The 19,550-nt window shown below is 35.7% G+C and overlaps 4 protein-coding genes across 6 annotated transcripts; 3 read left to right on the forward strand and 1 right to left on the reverse strand.

Moving 5' to 3' along the window:
- Positions 1–290: 290 nt before the first annotated feature.
- Positions 291–2,738, forward strand: LOC121768181. 2 transcript variants are annotated; one of them, XM_042164567.1, is made up of 4 exons: positions 291–1,179; positions 1,580–1,784; positions 2,110–2,239; positions 2,312–2,738. In XM_042164567.1, exons 1-4 carry the CDS (start codon positions 401–403, stop codon positions 2,572–2,574), a joined length of 1,377 nt encoding a protein of 458 aa, XP_042020501.1. In that variant the 5' UTR covers positions 291–400; the 3' UTR covers positions 2,575–2,738. The 2 variants fall into 2 exon arrangements, with proteins under 2 accessions (XP_042020501.1, XP_042020509.1); XM_042164575.1 differs by having other exon boundaries at positions 2,320–2,555.
- A 2,714-nt stretch (positions 2,739–5,452) lies between these two features.
- LOC121758889 (enhancer of mRNA-decapping protein 1-like) lies at positions 5,453–6,058 on the reverse strand. Its single transcript, XM_042154320.1, has one exon. The coding sequence runs from the start codon at positions 6,056–6,058 to the stop codon at positions 5,453–5,455; it is 606 nt and encodes a 201-aa protein (XP_042010254.1).
- A 6,785-nt stretch (positions 6,059–12,843) lies between these two features.
- LOC121783383 (uncharacterized protein At4g15545-like) lies at positions 12,844–16,284 on the forward strand. 2 transcript variants are annotated; one of them, XM_042181451.1, is made up of 9 exons: positions 12,856–13,264; positions 13,671–13,739; positions 14,219–14,275; positions 14,367–14,412; positions 14,569–14,664; positions 14,748–15,011; positions 15,192–15,234; positions 15,565–15,643; positions 15,974–16,284. In XM_042181451.1, the coding sequence occupies exons 1-9, from the start codon at positions 12,992–12,994 to the stop codon at positions 16,064–16,066; spliced, it is 1,020 nt and encodes a 339-aa protein (XP_042037385.1). In that variant the 5' UTR covers positions 12,856–12,991; the 3' UTR covers positions 16,067–16,284. The 2 variants fall into 2 exon arrangements, with proteins under 2 accessions (XP_042037378.1, XP_042037385.1); XM_042181444.1 differs by having other exon boundaries at positions 12,844–13,264; positions 15,565–16,284.
- A 136-nt stretch (positions 16,285–16,420) lies between these two features.
- LOC121783374 (receptor-like cytosolic serine/threonine-protein kinase RBK2) lies at positions 16,421–19,384 on the forward strand. The gene is made up of 9 exons (XM_042181432.1): positions 16,421–16,666; positions 16,998–17,107; positions 17,195–17,581; positions 17,689–17,940; positions 18,018–18,172; positions 18,295–18,374; positions 18,457–18,592; positions 18,672–18,821; positions 18,907–19,384. The coding sequence occupies exons 1-9, from the start codon at positions 16,629–16,631 to the stop codon at positions 19,093–19,095; spliced, it is 1,497 nt and encodes a 498-aa protein (XP_042037366.1). The 5' UTR covers positions 16,421–16,628; the 3' UTR covers positions 19,096–19,384.
- The last annotated feature ends 166 nt before the right edge of the window (positions 19,385–19,550 follow it).

The raw sequence follows: 19,550 nt of genomic DNA on the forward strand, positions 1-19,550 counted from the left end.
ATTTCAGTTCGTAGTAGACGATTTACTTTGATCTTGTGATGAAAAAAATCACGAATTGTATCTTAAATCTAATTAGCAATAAGTGGATTATCTCGTAAGACTCACATTGTGATTAGAGTTATATCTTATGTGAGATACTCAATTCGCTCATGAACTAAAATCTCATTTTTATTTGAGAAATGTAAAAGAATCGTGAGTGGTAAAAATTAGTGGAATCATGATGATAGTTATATAATTTGACAACACATTTGTCAACCTCAACAAATTTCAGTGTTTATTAAGTTGGAGCAGTTAAAGATGCACTTTTGTCTGAAAAATACCATCTCAACTTCCACCATTTTTCCAACAAAACAAAATAAATAAAATCTTAATTCCCAATAATTCCTCTTCTTTTTATCCCATGCAATCAAGATGCACCAATCACGTCTCCAACATGCTCTACGTCCTCAGCCGGCGCCTCCGCCGCCTCTGCTCCACTCTCCGTTGGTTCATGTGGCGGCCCCGCCCCCGCCCCAGGGTCATCATCCGCCGTCTCGGCCGCAGAAAGAAACTGGCCCCGAGCCGCAGTTTTGATTTTAACCAAAATCAAAACCGCGGCGCCCGGCCTATCTGCCTGGCGACGTTCAACGCCGCCCTGTTCTCTCTGGCGCCGGCCGTCCCGGCGCCAGAGAGATCGGTCGTTCTCGTCCAAGAAGAGGAGGATTCCCTCAAGTCCCCAAAAGGGATACTCAAACAGTCTCCACTTCACTCACAAAACAATTCAGACAACAACAAGTTCGCGAAACTGAGGCCTAATAAAGTCTCGATAAATCTCCCCGAAAACGAGATCTCGTTGGCGCAGGACAGATCAATGGAGAGCTCGTTCCGATTCAACAACACCGTTGCTGTCGCGGCGTCGGCCATGAGGTCGCCGGTGTGGTGGGACGGGGCGGCGGCCTTGTGCGGGAGCCGGACAATTTTCGACGTGCTGAAGGAGGTGGATGCTGACATCTTGTGCTTGCAGGATGTGAAGGCGGATGAGGCCGACGAGATGAGGCCGTTGTCGGACCTGGCGAGCGCGTTGGGGATGAGCTACGTGTTCGCGGAGAGCTGGGCGCCCGAGTTCGGGAACGCCCTTCTCTCGCGGTGGCCGATCAGCAAGTGGAGAGCTGAGAGGATATACGATGACAACGATTTCAGGTGCGTAAGTTGAGCACTTTGCACTATTCACGTGCTTTTAAACGCTGCACATAATATCAATCGTTAAGACAACTAATAAATTTAAGAAAAAACTAAAATTTGTAAATTGTTAAATAAATCACGAGAGATGGTTGAATTCTAGTTCGTCCCGATTTGAAAAATAAATCACTAAAGATGAAATTCTCGCAATTACACGCTGACGCGGCAACTTGTTTAAAACACGTGGACAAAAATCGTTTCGAACTTAATTAAGCGCGGTCAATTTATCCAACTGTCTTTTGTCCATGTGTGTTAAGCCAATTGTCACGTCAGCGTGTAATTCGCTGGAAAATGGAACGATGGGATAGCTGCAAAAATTTCATCTTTAGTGATTTTTTTAACAATTTTCCCAAATTCGCAGGAATGTGATAAAGGCGACGGTGGAGGTGCCATGGATGGGAGAGGTGAATGTGTACAGCACACAGCTGGATCATCTCGATGAGACATGGAGAATGAAGCAAATCAACGCCATCATGCATTCAACCACCCCTCATTTCCTTGCAGGAGGCCTCAACTCTCTTGATTCGTCGGATTACTCCTCCCACAGGTGGAACCACATCGTTAAGGTATCGAACTTATCCTTGTCGATTACTCCCTACGTCCCAACTCAGAGTTCCCAATTTGACTCGACACAAGTTATAAAGAATTGATTGAATGTGTAACTAGTGGAATAAGTATGTCCCACTTTTATATAAGTGAAACACACTTATTAAAAATAGTAGTACATATAGTTGAGATTTTTAAGTTGGGACGAACCAGAATGATAAATTGAGCCTTTTAAAGGGGGGTGGAAAAAGTTTTTTTAATTGGAATTGCTACACTTTAGTTTAAATTTTGTAATATACGTCAAAGGTCGTGATTTAAATGACTATAAATCCTGCGTTTTAACAGTACTACGAGGAGTTGGGGAAGCCTACTCCAAAGGTTGAAGTGACCAACTTGTTGAAGGAAAGAGGCTACACAGATTCCAAACATTTTGCAGGGGAATGTGAACCAGTAGTAGTGATAGCCAAAGGCCAAAGTAAGCCAACATACAAAAATTTCATTTAATTTGATTGGCCTAAATATCAATTTTGTGACAGAATTTTATCAGATGTGCAGGGGACTTGCAAGTATGGCACTCGTGTGGACTACATTTTGGGGTCGGAAGGTTTGCTCTACACGTTCGTCCCGGGATCCTACTCGGTCGTCTCCTCTAAAGGAACCTCGGATCATCACATTGTTAAGGTTGATATCGTGAAAGTTGAAGATGGTGGTGGAAAGAGCATGAGTTGGAGCAAGTTGAGAAAGAGGTTTGTGAGGATGTCTAGTTCTTCTTGCTCTTCAAAAAAGTGGGTGGAAAGTGAAATGAGTTAGTTTCTTGAAATTGTTGTACTAGTAAATAGTGATCTACATTTGTTGTAGTGTATTAAGATTAAGAAGTTGGATGGATTTGATTTTCATGTATGGAAAGGATTTGTATTTGATGTTTCTTGTAAATAATGTAATAATAATTTATGATATAGTTTACATCGAACTAACCATAGTGTTAGATTTACAATTAATCCATATTTTTCATATTTGTAGTGTTTAGTGTGTGTGTGTGTGTGTGGAGTTGCTTCAACGTGAGATGTTTTGATGGGCTTAATTAAGGCACAAGTAGGGATTTGTGTGTGACAGTGTGAGTTTTGCGTTTACTCTTCGGAAGGGTGATGAATGTTTCAAGATCATGTGTAATTGATCAAGTTATGTTTAAATAAACTTTTAACTCTGATTTTTTTAAACACTATTTATATACAAAAGGGGTGTTCGGTTGGCAAGATTAAATCTCATGATTAAATATGTATCATGTTTGGTTCATAAGATTGAACCCTTCAACTTAATCCTAGATGTATAGTCTCATGATAAATAATCATAGTCTCCCCCCTCCAACTAAAATAATCCCACAACTTAATCCTAGACGGGTAGTCTCATGATATTAATCATGGCAACCGAACGCCACCAAAGTGTAAGCGAAGTGTGCTAAGCAAGTGAAAAGGGACAGATTAAATTCTAAGTGTTGAGGGAATTTGAACTCATAATTTTCAAGTACAAATTCATGAGTCGTCTATGATTAAGCTCTCCAAATGGATGTCTTCAAGCAAACATTATATTCGGACTATACCTTGATCTTGAACTTGATAACCTAATGAAATACAACCTCCGTGTTGCCTTACTTAAGTTGTTTATTTTGGACACGAAATTTGAAATTTTGGTATTTAATGAATTGAATGAAAATGGAATAATGTATCGAAAAATAGTGTTTAATGATTTAAGAAAGAAGTGTTTCTCGAGGAGTAGAGTTCATCTTCTTCAATATCTCATCAAATTCTAAAATCCCTGTGAGATTATGAACACTTCGGTCATATATTTTTATAAGGACAAATTTTATTACAATTCATAAACAAAACTTCAATTATTTCACTATTAGCTCAAACATTTATTATTGTTTAAAAATATATAGATATGATATTTTCTACACAGATACAAACGTATACTCCTTGGATGGACCGTCACCATGGATAGATTACGACGTCGATAATAATCACAAATCACATTTAATCTTTCCCATAAATTAGGCAAACACAATAATAATAATAATAATAATAATGATAATAATAATAATAATAATAATAATAATAATAATAATAATAATAATAATAATAATAATAATAATAATAATAATGATCAATGGTTATTACGTATTAGGCAGGCAACTAAAGTTGATGCCAACCCAATTTTAGGTGGAAATATTGCGTGACTTTTGATTTATTAATAACATAATATAATATGTTCACAAATTAATTTGTTACTTTATACTTTACTTTAGATTATAATTTCAATATTTCATCATAATGTTGCCTGTTGGTGATTTGGCAGTCGAAACTCGAAAGTTCTGCTTGAGGGAGACCAAGTCAACCATAATGGGATTTGGTTCAAACTTCACTACAAATTATTAAAATCAAGGATTATGAGAAATATTAGGAATTCATGGACCCCACCCAACCATGTAACTCGTCGATGTTATTTTACAAAATTATACTTACTATATTAAAATTTAGAACCACACAACATGATTATGGAAAAAGTAGATACACATAGCTTTATCTATTTATTCATAAAAAAGAAAAAAAGGAATCAAACGCGGTCCAAACAAGGGTCAATAAAACAGCCCTTTCAACAACGTAATTAAATTCCTACTCCCTCCATTCCGGCTAAAATGACACATTCCTTGGCCAACACGGGATTATAGGAATTATTGGTTAAAGTATGTAATTGGAAATAGAAAATGTGAGTGAAGTATTAAAATAGAGAGAAAAAAAGATAATATTTTAATAGGAATGAAAAAAAGTTGTTTGATATATTAATTGTAGAGACAAAGTTTTCAAAAAAGGAAATATCATCTTAATTGAGATAAACTAAAAAAGAAAAACGTATCATTTTAAACGGGACGAAAGAAACGGAGGAAGTATTTCACACGATTAGGAAACAGCCACACAAAGCAATAGGGCGGTGCAGACGGTGCTACGCTTGTTGTTAGGTCACGTTTGGCTCCTACAAAAAGTTGCAAGGTGTTTATAAAATTGAAATTGACATTTCAGTGCCCCCTCTCCACCTACCACAATTCTTCATCTTCCCAGAAGCATCTTTCATCATTTTTTTACAAATTAAGAAAAAATGAAATGGAACATGGAGAGATAAATACACAAAAGATAGGATTTTTATTTATACAAAAGCTATAAAGCAAACTATTTCATTACAGAAAAAAGGGAAAAAAAAGGAAGGAAAAATTACAGCTGAACTAAGATATAGCATAAACGCTAATACATAGTTTTACATATCTAACAAATTCAGACACACACCCAATTTCTGCATATTCTTCTAGATTTCAGCTAGTAATTAAATTAATTTTCTTAAAGCAGTCATAATCCCACTTGATTATATCTAAATACATACATAAATAGATTACATATTAAGATTAAGAACCAACCCAAGAAAAAAGAGGAAAAAAACAGATTCTGAAAACCCTAGAGATTTGATACGAATCCATCCAATTTTATCGCCGAATCGCTTCTAACCCGCTTGAATTCTTGAAATCCGGATCGATCTCGACAACTCCTTTCGCCCGTATTGAAAAAAATATCTACGGCAAGAGCTCGAGACCGCCGGCGAAATCACCCCGGAGAAACAAGAAATTCCGGCGGAGTTTTGGGTTTCACTCGAGTCGAAGCAATCGGCGCAGATCCCTCGTCGCCGGATCATCGGAAGAATTGATCTTGACGAAATCCTGTTGTTTCTTGTTGAAAAAAGAAGGTAGAGGTAGAGATCGAGGAGATGGCGACAGCGCAAACGCGGTCCCGGCGTACATGTCGGGCAGCGGCGCCGGCGATAGGCGGATCGGCTTCGGCATCATTTCCGGAGCCATATCGTCCGCCGCCGGCTTCTTCGCCGGCGGAGACCTGGATCTCGCGTCGCCTCCCTCGCCGCCGTTCAATTTTGCGGCGATGGAGCTCAGCGACTGGCCCCTCCGCAGAATCGTGACCTGGCCCACCGTCGGCCCGCCGGAGACGTCTCTCCGCCGCGCATCGCTGCCGTGGGTCGCTTTTTTTGATTCGTTGGATTTTCTCTTCTCGGATCTGGGAGAAGTCTTCTTATTGTTGGTGTTGGTGTTGGCGTTGGTGTTGTTTCCCGGCCGCCGATTGACGATCAAATTCGTCAAATTCCCCTGGGAAGGGTTGTTTCTGCGGCGGTGGAAGGGCGGCGGAGCGACGTGGAGCCGCTGTGCTAACAAATCCTGCGAGTATAAAACCTCCGTCCCCATTTAATTTGGAACCCTAGAAATGGAAATCAAACGCCCAAAAAAACGAAACCCTCAAGAATATATGATCGAAAGAGGGAAATTGAGATGAAGAATTGATTTCCCCAGAATTTATGTGGGAAAAATTGGGGAGAAAATAGAGAAAAGTAATGATTTTCCCTCTTTACGAAGAATTTTTTTTTTCTTGCCAACTCCTCTTCCTCAATAAGGAAGGATGCTTTCCTTCTTTTTCTCTGTGTGATTTCTAATTTTTCTACAATTTATAACTATTGAGGTTCTGACATAAAATGGTGTGTATATATAGAAAATGAAGAGAGTGGCAGAAATGAAATGGACGCGTGAATGAATCAAAGAAGAAAGAGAAACTATTTTAAATTAATATTTTTATAATTATAATAAAGTATTGAGAAGGAGAAAAGGGGCCGCCGGATTTGATTAGGGTTTGGAATGGAGCGGGTAACGTGTGGGGCCGGCGATTTATTATTGCTTTTAACGCTGTTTGCTGCTTCCGTTAGTTTTGTCGTTATATTGGGGGAGTGGTGTGGTGGGGTTCGTGTGGTGGTCTGGTGGAGTTGCTTGTCGACTTCCTTTTATGTCGGATTTCTAATTTTTCATAAATTACTCAATCTCATTTCTTCCTCCATTAATTATTATTAGTATAAAAAACTTGATTTGAATTTTAAGAAAAATGAAAAATTGGATGAAAAGAATTAGTGAGATATAATATTTATATTATAAAATATGAGTGAAAAAAGTTGGTCGTATATGGAATCCACACTACCGAAAATAGTAATTAAAAGTCAGTGTAACAAAGTATTGATTAACGAATGAAAAAAAAACTACTTCCTCCGTCCTTGAAAGTTTGTCACATTTTTCCATTTCTATCTGTCCCACAAAATTTGTCTCATTTCATTTTTTACTATTTTTAGTAATGAATCTCATATTCCACTAACTCATTACTATTTATATTTTATTATAAAACTAATATATAAAAGTAGACTCACATTCCACTAACTTTTTAAACCCACTTTTTATTACTTTTCTTAAAAATCGCGCCGGATCAAAGTGGGACAATATTTGGGGGGCATAGGGAGTAATTACATTGGACATAAGAGCATCCGCAACGGTGGTGGGGAAGAAGGCCGCCGTCCGTGCCAGCGGCGATGACGAGGCTCGCCGCCGATGCGCTCGCGCCGCTGGCACGGCGCTGCTCGATGCATCGAGCAGCGCCGTGCCAGAGAGCAGTCGACGTGGCGGCACACGATTGGGCAACGGCATAGCCGTTGCCTTTGAATAATTTTTTTTTTAAAATTCGTTAATTAATTTTAAATAATGATAAAAAATAAAAAAAATATATTTTCCAAATCCCAAAAATATGGCCGTTTTTTTGCCCGTTTTTCTGAATTTTTTTTATTTTTTTTAATTTTTTCCCCCAAAATCATCTATAAATACACACATTCATCATCCATTTATCACATCAAATCATCTCTCATTCATAATTCTCATACAAACTATCAACACATTCATCCCCCACTCAAAACCTCAAATGGATTTCACCCATATTATGGCGGAAGCGGACCGCGAAGAACAAGAATACTACGAACAACATCGTGCCGCTTACGAAGCATATGTCGCGGCGAATACCCCCGCTCCTCCTCCTCAACGAACTAGATCAAATCGCCGCTACATCCATCGTGACCGGGAGGGAGCCCACGAAAGGCTCGAGACAAGGCACACAATGCGCGATACCCGAACTCACATTCAGTTACAAGAATACCTAATCAACCACATGTGGATGAAATTCGGCAATGAGTAGTGGTTTTTTTAATTTTTAGTATTTTAATTATGTAATTTTTAATTTTGAGGCTTTTAATTATGTCGTTTTTATTTTATTTATCATTTGTAATTTTATTTAGGTTTTTTTAATGAATTTTATTATTATGGAAATGTTATTGTTTAATTGAATTTTAAATTAATTGTCCTCGTCCTTGCGGAAGAGCACATATGTGGGTGTTGTGCTCTTGTCAGAGAGCAGACAGAAAAAGTGGGGCCGGGCCCACAACCTTGCCGCTGGCAAGAGCACGGTTGTGGATGCTCTAAGGATTAGGAGTACTATTAGAAGAATAAAGTTACATTGACAAAAAAAATACCCTTTAAATTTAAATAAGATAAGAATATACTTTTATCTGAATATCAATGAGAGCATTAACAAAGTATTTCTATTAATTGAAAATAATAATAATAATAATAATAATAATAATAATAATAATAATAACTAATCCATCTATATTAAGATAATTGGCAAAAAAATTTATTCTTTGGCATCTTTTTTTTTTATCTCATTTCATCCTTTATTTAATTCTCTTTTTACTATAATCGTTAAACATTAATGATTTCTAAAATTTCATGTTCAAAATAAACGTCCCAGCCATTTTAAGAATGAAGAAAGTATCCTTTTTTTGTGTGTTTTTAGTTAGTATTTAAAAATGCAGAGTGTTATAATTTCTCTAATCTTGTTGGCATGAGATTTCTTATTACCCTTATATTACTTTCTCATTTTAAGAATGAAGAAAGTATTATTTTTTTGTGTTTTTAGTTAGTATTTAAAAATGCAGAGCGTTATAATTTCTCTAATCTTGTTGGCATGAGATTTCTTATTACCCTTATATTACTTTCTCTTTTTACTATAATCGTTATACATTAATGATTTCTAAAATTTCATGTTCAAAATAAACGTCCCAGCCATTTTAAGAATGAAGAAAGTATTATTTTTTTTGTATTTTTAGTTAGTATTTAAAATTGCAGAATGTTATAATTTCTCTAATCTTGTTGGCATGAGATTTCTTATTACCCTTATATTACTTTCTCTTTTTACTATAATCGTTAAACATTAATGATTTCTAAAATTTCATGTTCAAAATAAACGTCCCAGCCATTTTAAGAATGAAGAAAGTATTTTTTTTATGTTTTTAGTTAGTATTTAAAAATGCAGAATGTTATAATTTCTCTAATCTTGTTGGCATGAGATTTCTTATCACCCTTATATTACTTTCTCTTATTACTATAATCGTTAAACATTAATGATTTCTAAAATTTCATGTTCAACCAGCCATTTTAAGAATGAAGAAAGTATTATTTTTTTGTGTTTTTAGTTAGTATTTAAAAATGCAGAATGTTATAATTTCTCTAATCTTGTTGGCATGAGATTTCTTATTACCCTTATATTACTTCTCCACCATTACAATTGACAAGTATTAACATTTATGTTGAAAATCGTGTTGTTTTGATTTTTTTTTCCAGATTATGTAATATAATAAAATGCGCCTTGATGTTTTTATGGCAGTTCAATTAAAGTGATATTAGTAAAATAATATATAGAATCTGATCTGTTGAGTTAATTTAATTTCAATCATTTTCAAATTAATATACGCTCTCACACAATTTATCAATTTATATTTTGAGATGTTCGATGTAGACACACATACATTAAAGAATACCCTATGTTAGATATGTGATAAAATCCAACACATATATACCACAATATAATGACAAGTTTCTCATTCCATTTTTATAACCAAATTAATTGCTTATTCCTTCGACTGAAACTCATTAATTTGGAGGAGGTGAGCTATCTTTGAAACCCATTTATTTTATACTCCATGCATTATTTAGATCACTGCAAATCTACAATGCTCTTTCATCTACCATTAAAAGTTCAATCTCTTTAATTTCTTTCTGACAGTAACTTTATGAAATATTAAGAAAAATAGATAGAAAAAAATAATTATTGTTAATATTAATGAAATTGAATTAGTGAAATGTTAAATATCTTAATATTTATGATAATAATGAACTAAAACTCCTATTTACGGATCTATCAAAAAAAATTAGACTCATATTTTGGACTAAAGGGAATATTAGATTCATCGTTGTTGGGCTAGAAAACCAGATAAGTATCACATATTTTGAAACCAATTATAGCTAAAATCAATTACTTAATCTTCGTTTTGAGTATTTTAATTGTAATTTATTTTTTTTCCTCATCTATTGTTTGGACAAAATAATTATGAAATTAAATAAAAGAATTCCACGTATATGCAATTAAAAAAATGTTAGATATGCAGAAAATGCAGGAAAAAAGAGAGTGGGTCAACAACCACCAGCTCAACTTCCATTAACACAATCATTATTAGCTCTTTTTTTCATAAAAAGCATTCCCATTTATGAAACAAGAGTAAAAGATTTTCATTTCCATCATTGCAAATATACACTATTGAACTCTTTTTCAAAATATTATTAGTACAAAATACACTTTACATCGACCGTAACTGAACAGACCATGTCAACCAGAACAAAAAAAAAAATAGTAGTATCAAATCACGTAAAGTTATTATTATTATTATTATTATTATTATTATTATTATTATTATTATTATTATTATTATTATTATTATTATTATTATTATTAGTTATTCAGACTGGAAGACCAGGCCACCACATTTAATTACTCTGGTAATTTACCAAGTGGAGTTATTTAACCCACTCAATAACATATGATTATGATTGAATACTATACAGTAATTAAGAATAATTTATTGGAAGGGACATTAGGTGCTATCACATTCAAAACATTAGGAAATTATACTTTAAAAATAGGTATGTTAAGTTGTAATTGATGGTTTGGTCAAGGATCTGACATGAGCATTTGCTCGATTTGAATGAATCAATAAACACTATCTTATTTTTTTTTTCAATTAATAATATAATCTACTACTGGTATTTTACGATTCTTACCTCTATATATGAAAATTACATTTGCTCATAGTACAAATACAATAATGATTGTTGAATTAAATTAAGAATTTAAAATTTGAAATGTAGTGTCTGTATGTTAAATTAATAAGTATCTGTGTCGAACATTTTATCAAAAATGTATGAAGTAATATTCATTTCCTACTACCCTCTTTTAATAAAGTAGCAATAGCCAGACATCTCCCTTAAAAGAAACAAGTCTGGTTAATTTAATACATCAGGCAAGATATAATCAGATAAATAAAGAGATTTGCAAAGGATTCCCTACAATATTTTACAAGATTATACCTCGGAGACCTTTTTATTTAAAATTTTGTGAATAATTAATTTAATTATAAAGTCTTTAGAGGCCAACTCGAGGATCATCATGAGATTAATTAAATTGATGGAATCTTTAACTTTTAGCCAAACTTTGAAACTCGATTTTTTTCTTTCTGGAGCTTTCTCCAACTTAATTAGTACTCGTACATTAAAGATGGAAGTCAAACTATACAAATTGTACAATTCAAGTTAAAAGTCTAACATTTTTTTTAATCGGTAAATATTGCTAACTATCATCTATTTTATGTTACATGAAACTTTAGTAGTAGTATTTATTTGGATAGGCCAAAATGAATTTTCTATACAATGATGCTAAACAATTTTTTCCATACCATTCATAGCACAAAAGACTAGAGATTCTTGTAGATAACTATACTCGGATATCATAAATTCGTTCTTAAACTCTAAACCTTAAACTTAGGCGACTATAACTGTGTAAGTGCATATCATAATTAAGTCAATGCAACTAAACCTTTGGCCCAACAAAAGGAAATAGAGCAAACCAAAACTTAGAAGATATTGTACTATTTATAGCTTTGTCTGGAATCATTACCTGACAGTAGTGGCGTATCTAAGATATTTGATTCGGGGGTGCGGAATACATGACCAATAATTATGCAACTCATTAAATTAAGATAAAGAAAGGGAAATGGAACATAACAAAATAAATGAATCAAAACTTGAGAGTGGTAGAACTCCATCTTTGGCCTTCCAAGTGAAAATGTTGTTGCTTTGCCACCTGATCTCTTGCAATTTTAATTAATTATATCTCAATACTAGTGTTAAGTACGAAATTTTGGGGGTACAGTTGTATCCCCAAATTACCCCTGGATACGCCACTGCCTGACACCAGAAGCACTAGGTATTTAGCTCTGACAAAATATGGTGTGCAAGAAGCCCAATTTGTTGGGACAAATAGCTTTCCTTCTTAACTTCGAGTGATTATGATTATAAGACCGGTCAAAACTATACACCTTTTTAATTAGTTATAATCAATTACAATTAAATGGTAAATAGATTACTTATAAAGTTCAACAATCTACGTATAATTAAAATGCATATTGAATTATAATAAGTTGTTAATCACTTCTCAATCAAAATAATAACTTTGAACTTAGAATTTAATACTAGTAATGAGTTGAGATTTCAAAATTTATGGCGGAGAGTGATAATTTTGTCAGGGTTTTATAATTATGAAGCGATATGAAGTTCTCCATATTACTTGTCGATCCATAGTGTAGAAGCTATATAGATCATTCCAAGACTTTTATTCATTAGTGATTCATCACATGAGAAAATAATTTTATCTTGATTTTTTTGTTAGCATTTTGTTATAGTTTATATATTAAAAGAGTCCATGTTCTTGATACACTGTTTTTTTTTGGTGACCGACTGTTCCGTAAATATATTTTTTTTATACAATTGCTTTGTACCTGACTTTTGCACTATATATAGTTAATACCTTCGATACTTGCTAGCCACCCATAACCAAATCGAAAGCAACCACTCATTCTATTTCATCTCAATAATATCTAATAAATCACAAAAATAAGTTCTATATATTTATTTTTGAATAAGTTTTCTATATTTATTTTGCTCTCAATTCTTTCTATTTTTTTTCTTTAAAAAAATTCACATAAGACAAATCCTTATCCTGATATTTAGCCACTAAAATACACTTGTGGCTACCGTATATCCACACACACAGTATTATAAACCCCAAAGAGGAACACATAAAAACGAAAAAATTGAAAAAAAGAAAAAAAAAAAAGAAAAAGAAAAGGAAATATAGCAGCAGAAAACATGCTGGCGAAAGAATCGTCGAGGTTCGACCTTCCCGAGGAATTGCTGGAGGTTTTGCCTCAGGATCCGTTCGAGCAGCTCGATATAGCCCGCAAAATCACCTCCATTGCCCTATCCACACGCGTCGACTCCCTCGAGTCCGAGCTGTCGGAGCTCCGGCAGGACCTCGCCGACCGCGACAACATAATCGCCGGCATGGAGTCGCAGCTCCAGTCGCTCGACGCCTCCTTCGCCGAGGCTTCCGAAAAGCTCGCTGCTGCTCAGCAGGAGAAGGTCCCACCGTTTTTTACTCGTGGATTTTTAATTTCTGGATATGACTTGAAAGTAGCTGAGCTGTGATTGTTCAAGTTTAAAATAATCTAAAATATTAAAAACAATAATATATAATGGGTGGTATGCAATTATCTAGTGAAATTATTACTAGTGTAAAGTTGTACCTAGCGCACTTAACTTAATCTGCTGTAATTCAAGATTTTTTAATTATTAATTAGTTTAAAACATGAAACTGACTTTAGCCCATTTTTAAAGCTAGTATTTTTCTATGTAAGTAAAGAGCGTGACAGTGAACAATGGGATGTTGGAAGTTGAAATTTTTATGTCCGTGTGGGATGGAGGGAAAAATCAAATATGTGATGAGTGAGAAAATACATGTTTGATTTTGGGCTTTTGTGAATGGCAGGAAAGCTTGGTGAAGGAGAATGAGCAGCTGAGCAATACTGTGAAGAAGCTGAACAGGGATGTAACCAAGGTATGGTTGGTTCAGTTTCTAGGTGATCAGTGGTGTTGATTTTGAGTTTTATGATGATGTGTGAGTTGCATTGTGTTCAAGTTTCTTGAAACGTTGCCGAGCTTCATACGTATTAGAACAGAGGATCAAGCGTGCTTTCGGTATCATTCGTTTCCATTATAGCATTGCTTGAATTAAACTGAACTGCATCTTGCTTATTTGGAGGTATTTGAAGTTCCAAAGAATAGGGATTTGTCGTAATTAGTTGTTTTCGTGTTTTAATGGAAGCATCAGATTTTCATGCTGGATGTAAGCCTGGGATTTGTGAAGAGTTTAGGTTATTCAAGATTATGTTATGCAGGAAAGCCTATATAATAGCATTCTCAGCGTTGAAATTCCATTTTGGCGAGTTCAAGTTTTCTTTTAATCCTTCGACATGTGAAGAAGTCTTCCACTTATCACATACCTGTGCTGAGTGATCTGAGAATGAATGTTTGCAGTTGGAAGCCTTCAGAAAGACGCTGATGCGGTCTCTTCAAGACGATGAGGATAATCCCGTAAGAGAATATATTTCTGTTTCGTGCAGCGTTGTTCCACAGAATCTCCATATTCTGTATTAGATTCATTTTTTGTTTTCTTGTTTGACAGGCAAGTGGTCCTAAGGCTAATCTGACTAATCTGCCTAACAATCTTGGTTTGTAATTCTGGTCCCTCTATAATACTTATGCAACTCATTGTTATTCCCCATACCAACATTAGAAGATAGGAGTACAAGTCTTAAAATGCTTTTCGTGATACTTGCGTGTTGAATATGTGAGCAGTTTTATAGGATCATAACTATTTTTTTCAGAGGATGATTCTGATTTACCGCCTAGCCAAACTGCTTCCACTCAAAGCCAGATCTCCGATGCTGGAATTTTGAATTCTGTGGACACTGATGTTGAAGGTATGCATGACCCTTCTTTCCACCTAGTTGTTTTCTATTTCTTGCATTTGCTGTTCTGACTATCCTTTTTTTCGTCATGACAGCCGTGAGGGCTCGTGTACCACATAGCTTCTTACTAGCATCACAAAATAGCACACCTCGTCTCACACCTCCAGGTTCCCCTCCGAGTCTGTCTGCCTCTGGATCTCCGTATAGGACGCCCAAACCATTGTCTCCAAGGAGACAGAGACACTCGATTTCTGTTGCATCAACAAGAGGTCTTTATGATGATAGGTCTTCTGTGTTTTCTTCTCTGCCTTCAAGCCAGTTCAGTTCAATGTCAAGCATGGAATCGGGATCACAACCAGGTTAGTTATCTTAACTCGATTTCACCTTGTATTGCCTTAGAGTATGCTGAATGCCAATGTGATCGTGTTTACCTACATTTATAGGATTTAACAAACTTATAACTGATACTCCTTAGGTAGTACTAGAATTTACTGCATTTGTTTTTGCAATAACTTATTTTCCCCCCTTCCATATATTAGGGAAAACACGCGTTGATGGAAAAGAATTCTTTCGCCAAGTCAGGTATGAAACTAAATTGCAACAAAACCACGAACGAGACCACTTATACATATTTTCATGATGAGGTTCACCTACGCCTGGTTATTTCATAAGCAATCATTATACGAGTACCGATTCTGGCAAGTATATTCTTCATAATACACATGTTCTGTTTCGTTCAGTCATCGACTCTCTCCATGAACTACCTATGGGCTCATTCCATGCTCTCTAATGCAAACAATGATCATGTGCATGACTTGAGGCCTTGATCTTAATGTTTCCTACATTTAGGCTTGAGTTGGCAAAATATTATGATTATGCCTGTTTTGACAATAAATTGACATATCTCACCAGGTCTCGCCTATCCTACGAGCAGTTCAGCGCATTTCTTGCAAACGTGAAGGAACTTAATTCCCACAAGCAAACAAAGGAGGTATGTGATGTCATTAGCTTTAAACCACATTTTTATATCACTAGACAGCTTCATTCAAGAAAAGCAAAAATCCCCCCAATCTCAAATTATGAAGGAATTCAACTGTTTCTTGAATCTATGATATCATCCCAAGTTGTTGGAAGACTAATTTGGTATGTATAAGGATAAGTTGGTATTTGTTTTCACTGTATGTGTGAAATATTAGTCTCTAAGCATGCAAGAAACCAGAAGTGCTATATTTAGGCAGCTTGTGTTCTTTTTTCATAGAAAAATATAGTTACTCATGAAGAGACTATCTTGACTCGTTTTATTTTACAATGGTTATGCTAGGAAACATTAGGGAAGGCGGATGAAATCTTCGGTCCCGATAATAAGGATCTCTACGCCATCTTTGAGGGGCTAATCACTCGTAACGTACAGTGAATAGAGCAAGCTTTTAATTACGGGTTAAACCTTCGAGATCTTAGCTTTTCACAAACAAATTTTAGATTTTATTTATGTAAAATTATGGTTGTAAAATAAGTTATTGTTGCATACATAGCCATTGGTAAATGTTTGTCTTGCAGTTGATTTGTATCGAACCACAATATTTGTTTCTCAATATTCAATAAAGATTTGGCTTTTAGTTTTGGTAGTTAAAATGTACTATCACTGAGTATCGTGTTGTACTGTTATTGTTTACATTGCGGAAAATAACATTGGCATGTGATGGAGGAATCAGAAATGTGTATCATTTTGGTATTTAAAGTTATGCATAGGATATAATATTACATAGGACAGCCGATTTTTTAGCATGAATATATTGCATGGATTGTGGAGAATTCATGCAAACCACAATTTTACTTTTCTCATTTTCCCTCTCGTTCTCTCTCATACCATCTTGTTCCTCTGTGTATCTGCCCGTCTCTCTCTATCTGAATTGAAATTTGCAGACGAGAATAATCTTGGTTCCTGAGGCACTTCTTTTTGCTGTCGCTAAGGAACCATGAAAAATAACACTCAACATTCGTCTTCCCCTCCAAGGTAATATCATTCTGTAATTAATGCTGTAATTTAATATAGTTATATTATTTCCAAACATGAATTATTAGTTTGGATCTTGTGTTTTAAGTGTTGTTACATGCAATATAATTTGTCTTGGCAATTTTGGTAAAGCTATCAATCTGTATGAGTTGGTAAAAAGGATTTGGGGGATTTCACAGAATCATCAATCATATGCTAAGCATGTTATGGGTTTTGAATTAGGATATTTTTATTGTATACTCCATATTATAGTGATTGTTCTGTCAATTGGCCTAATTTAGGCCTAGGATTTTGGATTGTTGTATAGTTTTCATGGAGAGTCGAATTGCAGGGAAAATGAGAATGCATGCCAGGCTCCTGAGGAAAGTACCGATGGGAAGTTCCTCGTAGTTGGACATAGACTGCTCTATTCCACTTCTTCCATCACTCTCTCTGCTGAAGGTAGATCCGTCTCTACATGTTTCAACTGTTCTCCGATGATCGTGTTCCTGACTCTCTGAGATTTGCAAATCTTGAATTGTGCCTTAGATTTGAGAGTTTTAGACATGGATGAGACCGAGTTAGAAGGGTGCTCGTCCAGTGGAGATGATGATCAAGAAGAAGTGAGTGTCATCACAACGCTCGTTTCAGAGGCAGAAGCAGCCAAGGCAGCTGAAAAATCTGACTCCCAATGGAAAGGGTTCCTCCGAAAGCTGAAAAAGGCCCCCCATGTGCATTTTCAGACCTTTCATCCTTCCATACCTCACATTCTTTCGATAAAGAAGCTTTCTTCGAGAAGAAGAGCTTCCCGGAGCACTCAGAGTTTACCTGACCTCACTACTCAGTTAGACGGGGACTTGTATTATTGCTTTGAAACCTCTTGGAAATGCTTCACTCTTGCAGACCTCAAAGAAGCAACAAACAATTTTTGCCCAGGTGACTAATATTCTTGTCTGTTGAATTTAGGATCCAATCATAATCTTGATAATGTTGAGGTTAAGATTAAGACTTAACGCAGATTTTGAATTCTTGATCGGTATTAGGAAACTTGATTGGAGAAGGCGGCTATTCTGAAGTTTACAAGGGACACTTGGAAGATGGACAACTAATAGCAGTTAAGAGGTTGATTAGGGGATCACAAGAGGAGATGACAGCAGATTACTTATCAGAGCTCGGCATTTTAGTCCATGTCAACCATCCGAACATTTCAAGAGTTATTGGTTATGGAGTCGAAGGAGGGATGCACCTTGTTCTTCCGTTATCCGTTAATGGATGCTTGTCGTCTATGCTAAAAGGTTTGTCGTTGTTTTATTTCTTTCCAACACTTCAAGATTCTGAACTTTATTTCGTTCTTTGTTCATATGGTGCTCAGATGCAACGGAGAATTTGACTTGGAATGTCAGATATAATATTTCCATAGGCATTGCTTCTGGTCTTTGCTACCTTCATGAGGGGTGCCAACGACGAATTATCCACAGAGATATCAAGTCTGCCAATATTTTGCTAACTGAAGATCTTCATCCTCAGGTAGTTTAGAAAGTGCTAATGGTTCTGGTTTACGCCATTTTTTACGCCAAGAGATCCATAAGACGTAACCTAGAACCAGATAACACGTTTTGATTTACTTGAAGTAACGTTTGTCTGTGCAGATTTCAGATTTTGGGTTAGCGAAATGGCTTCCTGATCAGTGGACTCACCTTAATGTTTCGAATGTCGAGGGCACATTTGGGTATGACAATGGAAGCTTACTATTTCTAGAATGGGAAATGGTCTAGTCTTTATTCTGACATGATTGTTTCTTTCAATGGCAGCTATCTCCCTCCCGAATTTTTCCTGCACGGTACAGTCGATGAGAAAACTGATGTTTATGCATACGGTGTGCTATTGCTGGAGCTCATTAGCGGCCGCCCAGCTATAGACGACCACAATAAAAGTGTTGTGATGTGGGTAAGTTGGTCGATACAGATACATTTGTACGCTGTATAGCAGACTCCAACTAAGCCTTGGAAACAAAAACACTTTCCAGGCCAAACCTCTGCTACTTAACAAGGGCATCGAAGAGCTAGCTGATCCATCTCTCGATAGTGATTACGATTGGGAACAGCTGAATCGAATGGTTATGGTTGCTTCATTATGCATTCATCAAAATTCGACAGATAGGCCTCAGATGAGCCAGGTATACAAATTTGTATTAGCAAGTAAATGAGCTACAATTTCATATTGACTAGGAGTTTAAACATGCCAATTCTTCTATTCATCAGGTTGTGAGGATGTTGCAAGGCGATGAAGGCATATTGCAGAGCAAGAAAAAGTTTCAAAAACGGCCTGCACTGAAGAGGCTATGCCCGTTAGAGATGATTACGGAAGAAGAAGCCAACTCAACCAAGCCTTCATGCCATAGAGGCGCCAAAAGCGAGCCATCTTTGGAAGGAGTTGAGGAGACCTTGTAAACTATTGGTGTAGAGACGAGAGCTGGGAATGTATAGTCCTCCTCCCTGTTGCTCGGCTCACGCTTTTCCAGGCGTACTTCCCCTTCGAGTGTACTGTGTATTGTTAGTTCTGGGGAGGTAGCTGGTAGTTTTCGATTTGAGAGTTGTGGCAGTGAAACAGCTTGTGTGTTTATATGTGTATTGTTGTATCAAGCTACCAGCATTTGCATATATAGGGAAAGAGATGAAAACATACTACATTGGTTGTTGCATTTTGGTTTTTAAATTTTTTATATTTTCTATGCTGTAATCTCGTCTTTATTAATTCTGAAATTTCTAGTTTGGAAAGGTAAATTGAGAAATATATTTTTACAACTTCTTAAAAAGGTAATTATATATATATATTATTTCTTATAAAAAAAATAATAGACTCCAAGAAATAAAAAATAAATTAGAAAGATAAATAAAAATAACTA

The sequence above is a fragment of the Salvia splendens genome, chromosome 2 (genome assembly GCF_004379255.2).
Source record: "Salvia splendens isolate huo1 chromosome 2, SspV2, whole genome shotgun sequence".
Lineage (NCBI taxonomy): Eukaryota > Viridiplantae > Streptophyta > Magnoliopsida > Lamiales > Lamiaceae > Salvia > Salvia splendens.

Bases quoted from the DNA above. Each gene is read 5' to 3' on its own strand.
- LOC121768181 (XM_042164567.1), top strand. From the start codon at position 401: ATGCAATCAAGATGCACCAATCACGTCTCCAACATGCTCTACGTCCTC. The intron at 1,785-2,109 runs GTATCGAACTTA...GCGTTTTAACAG, and splicing joins GGTGGAACCACATCGTTAAG to TACTACGAGGAGTTGGGGAA. The intron at 2,240-2,311 runs GTAAGCCAACAT...GAATTTTATCAG, and splicing joins AGTGATAGCCAAAGGCCAAA to ATGTGCAGGGGACTTGCAAG.
- LOC121758889 (XM_042154320.1), bottom strand. From the start codon at position 6,058: ATGGGGACGGAGGTTTTATACTCGCAGGATTTGTTAGCACAGCGGCTC.
- LOC121783383 (XM_042181444.1), top strand. From the start codon at position 12,992: ATGCTGGCGAAAGAATCGTCGAGGTTCGACCTTCCCGAGGAATTGCTG. The intron at 13,740-14,218 runs GTATGGTTGGTT...GAATGTTTGCAG, and splicing joins TGAACAGGGATGTAACCAAG to TTGGAAGCCTTCAGAAAGAC. The intron at 14,276-14,366 runs GTAAGAGAATAT...CTTGTTTGACAG, and splicing joins AAGACGATGAGGATAATCCC to GCAAGTGGTCCTAAGGCTAA.
- LOC121783374 (XM_042181432.1), top strand. From the start codon at position 16,629: ATGAAAAATAACACTCAACATTCGTCTTCCCCTCCAAG. The intron at 18,173-18,294 runs GTAGTTTAGAAA...TTGTCTGTGCAG, and splicing joins CTGAAGATCTTCATCCTCAG to ATTTCAGATTTTGGGTTAGC. The intron at 18,593-18,671 runs GTAAGTTGGTCG...AACACTTTCCAG, and splicing joins ATAAAAGTGTTGTGATGTGG to GCCAAACCTCTGCTACTTAA.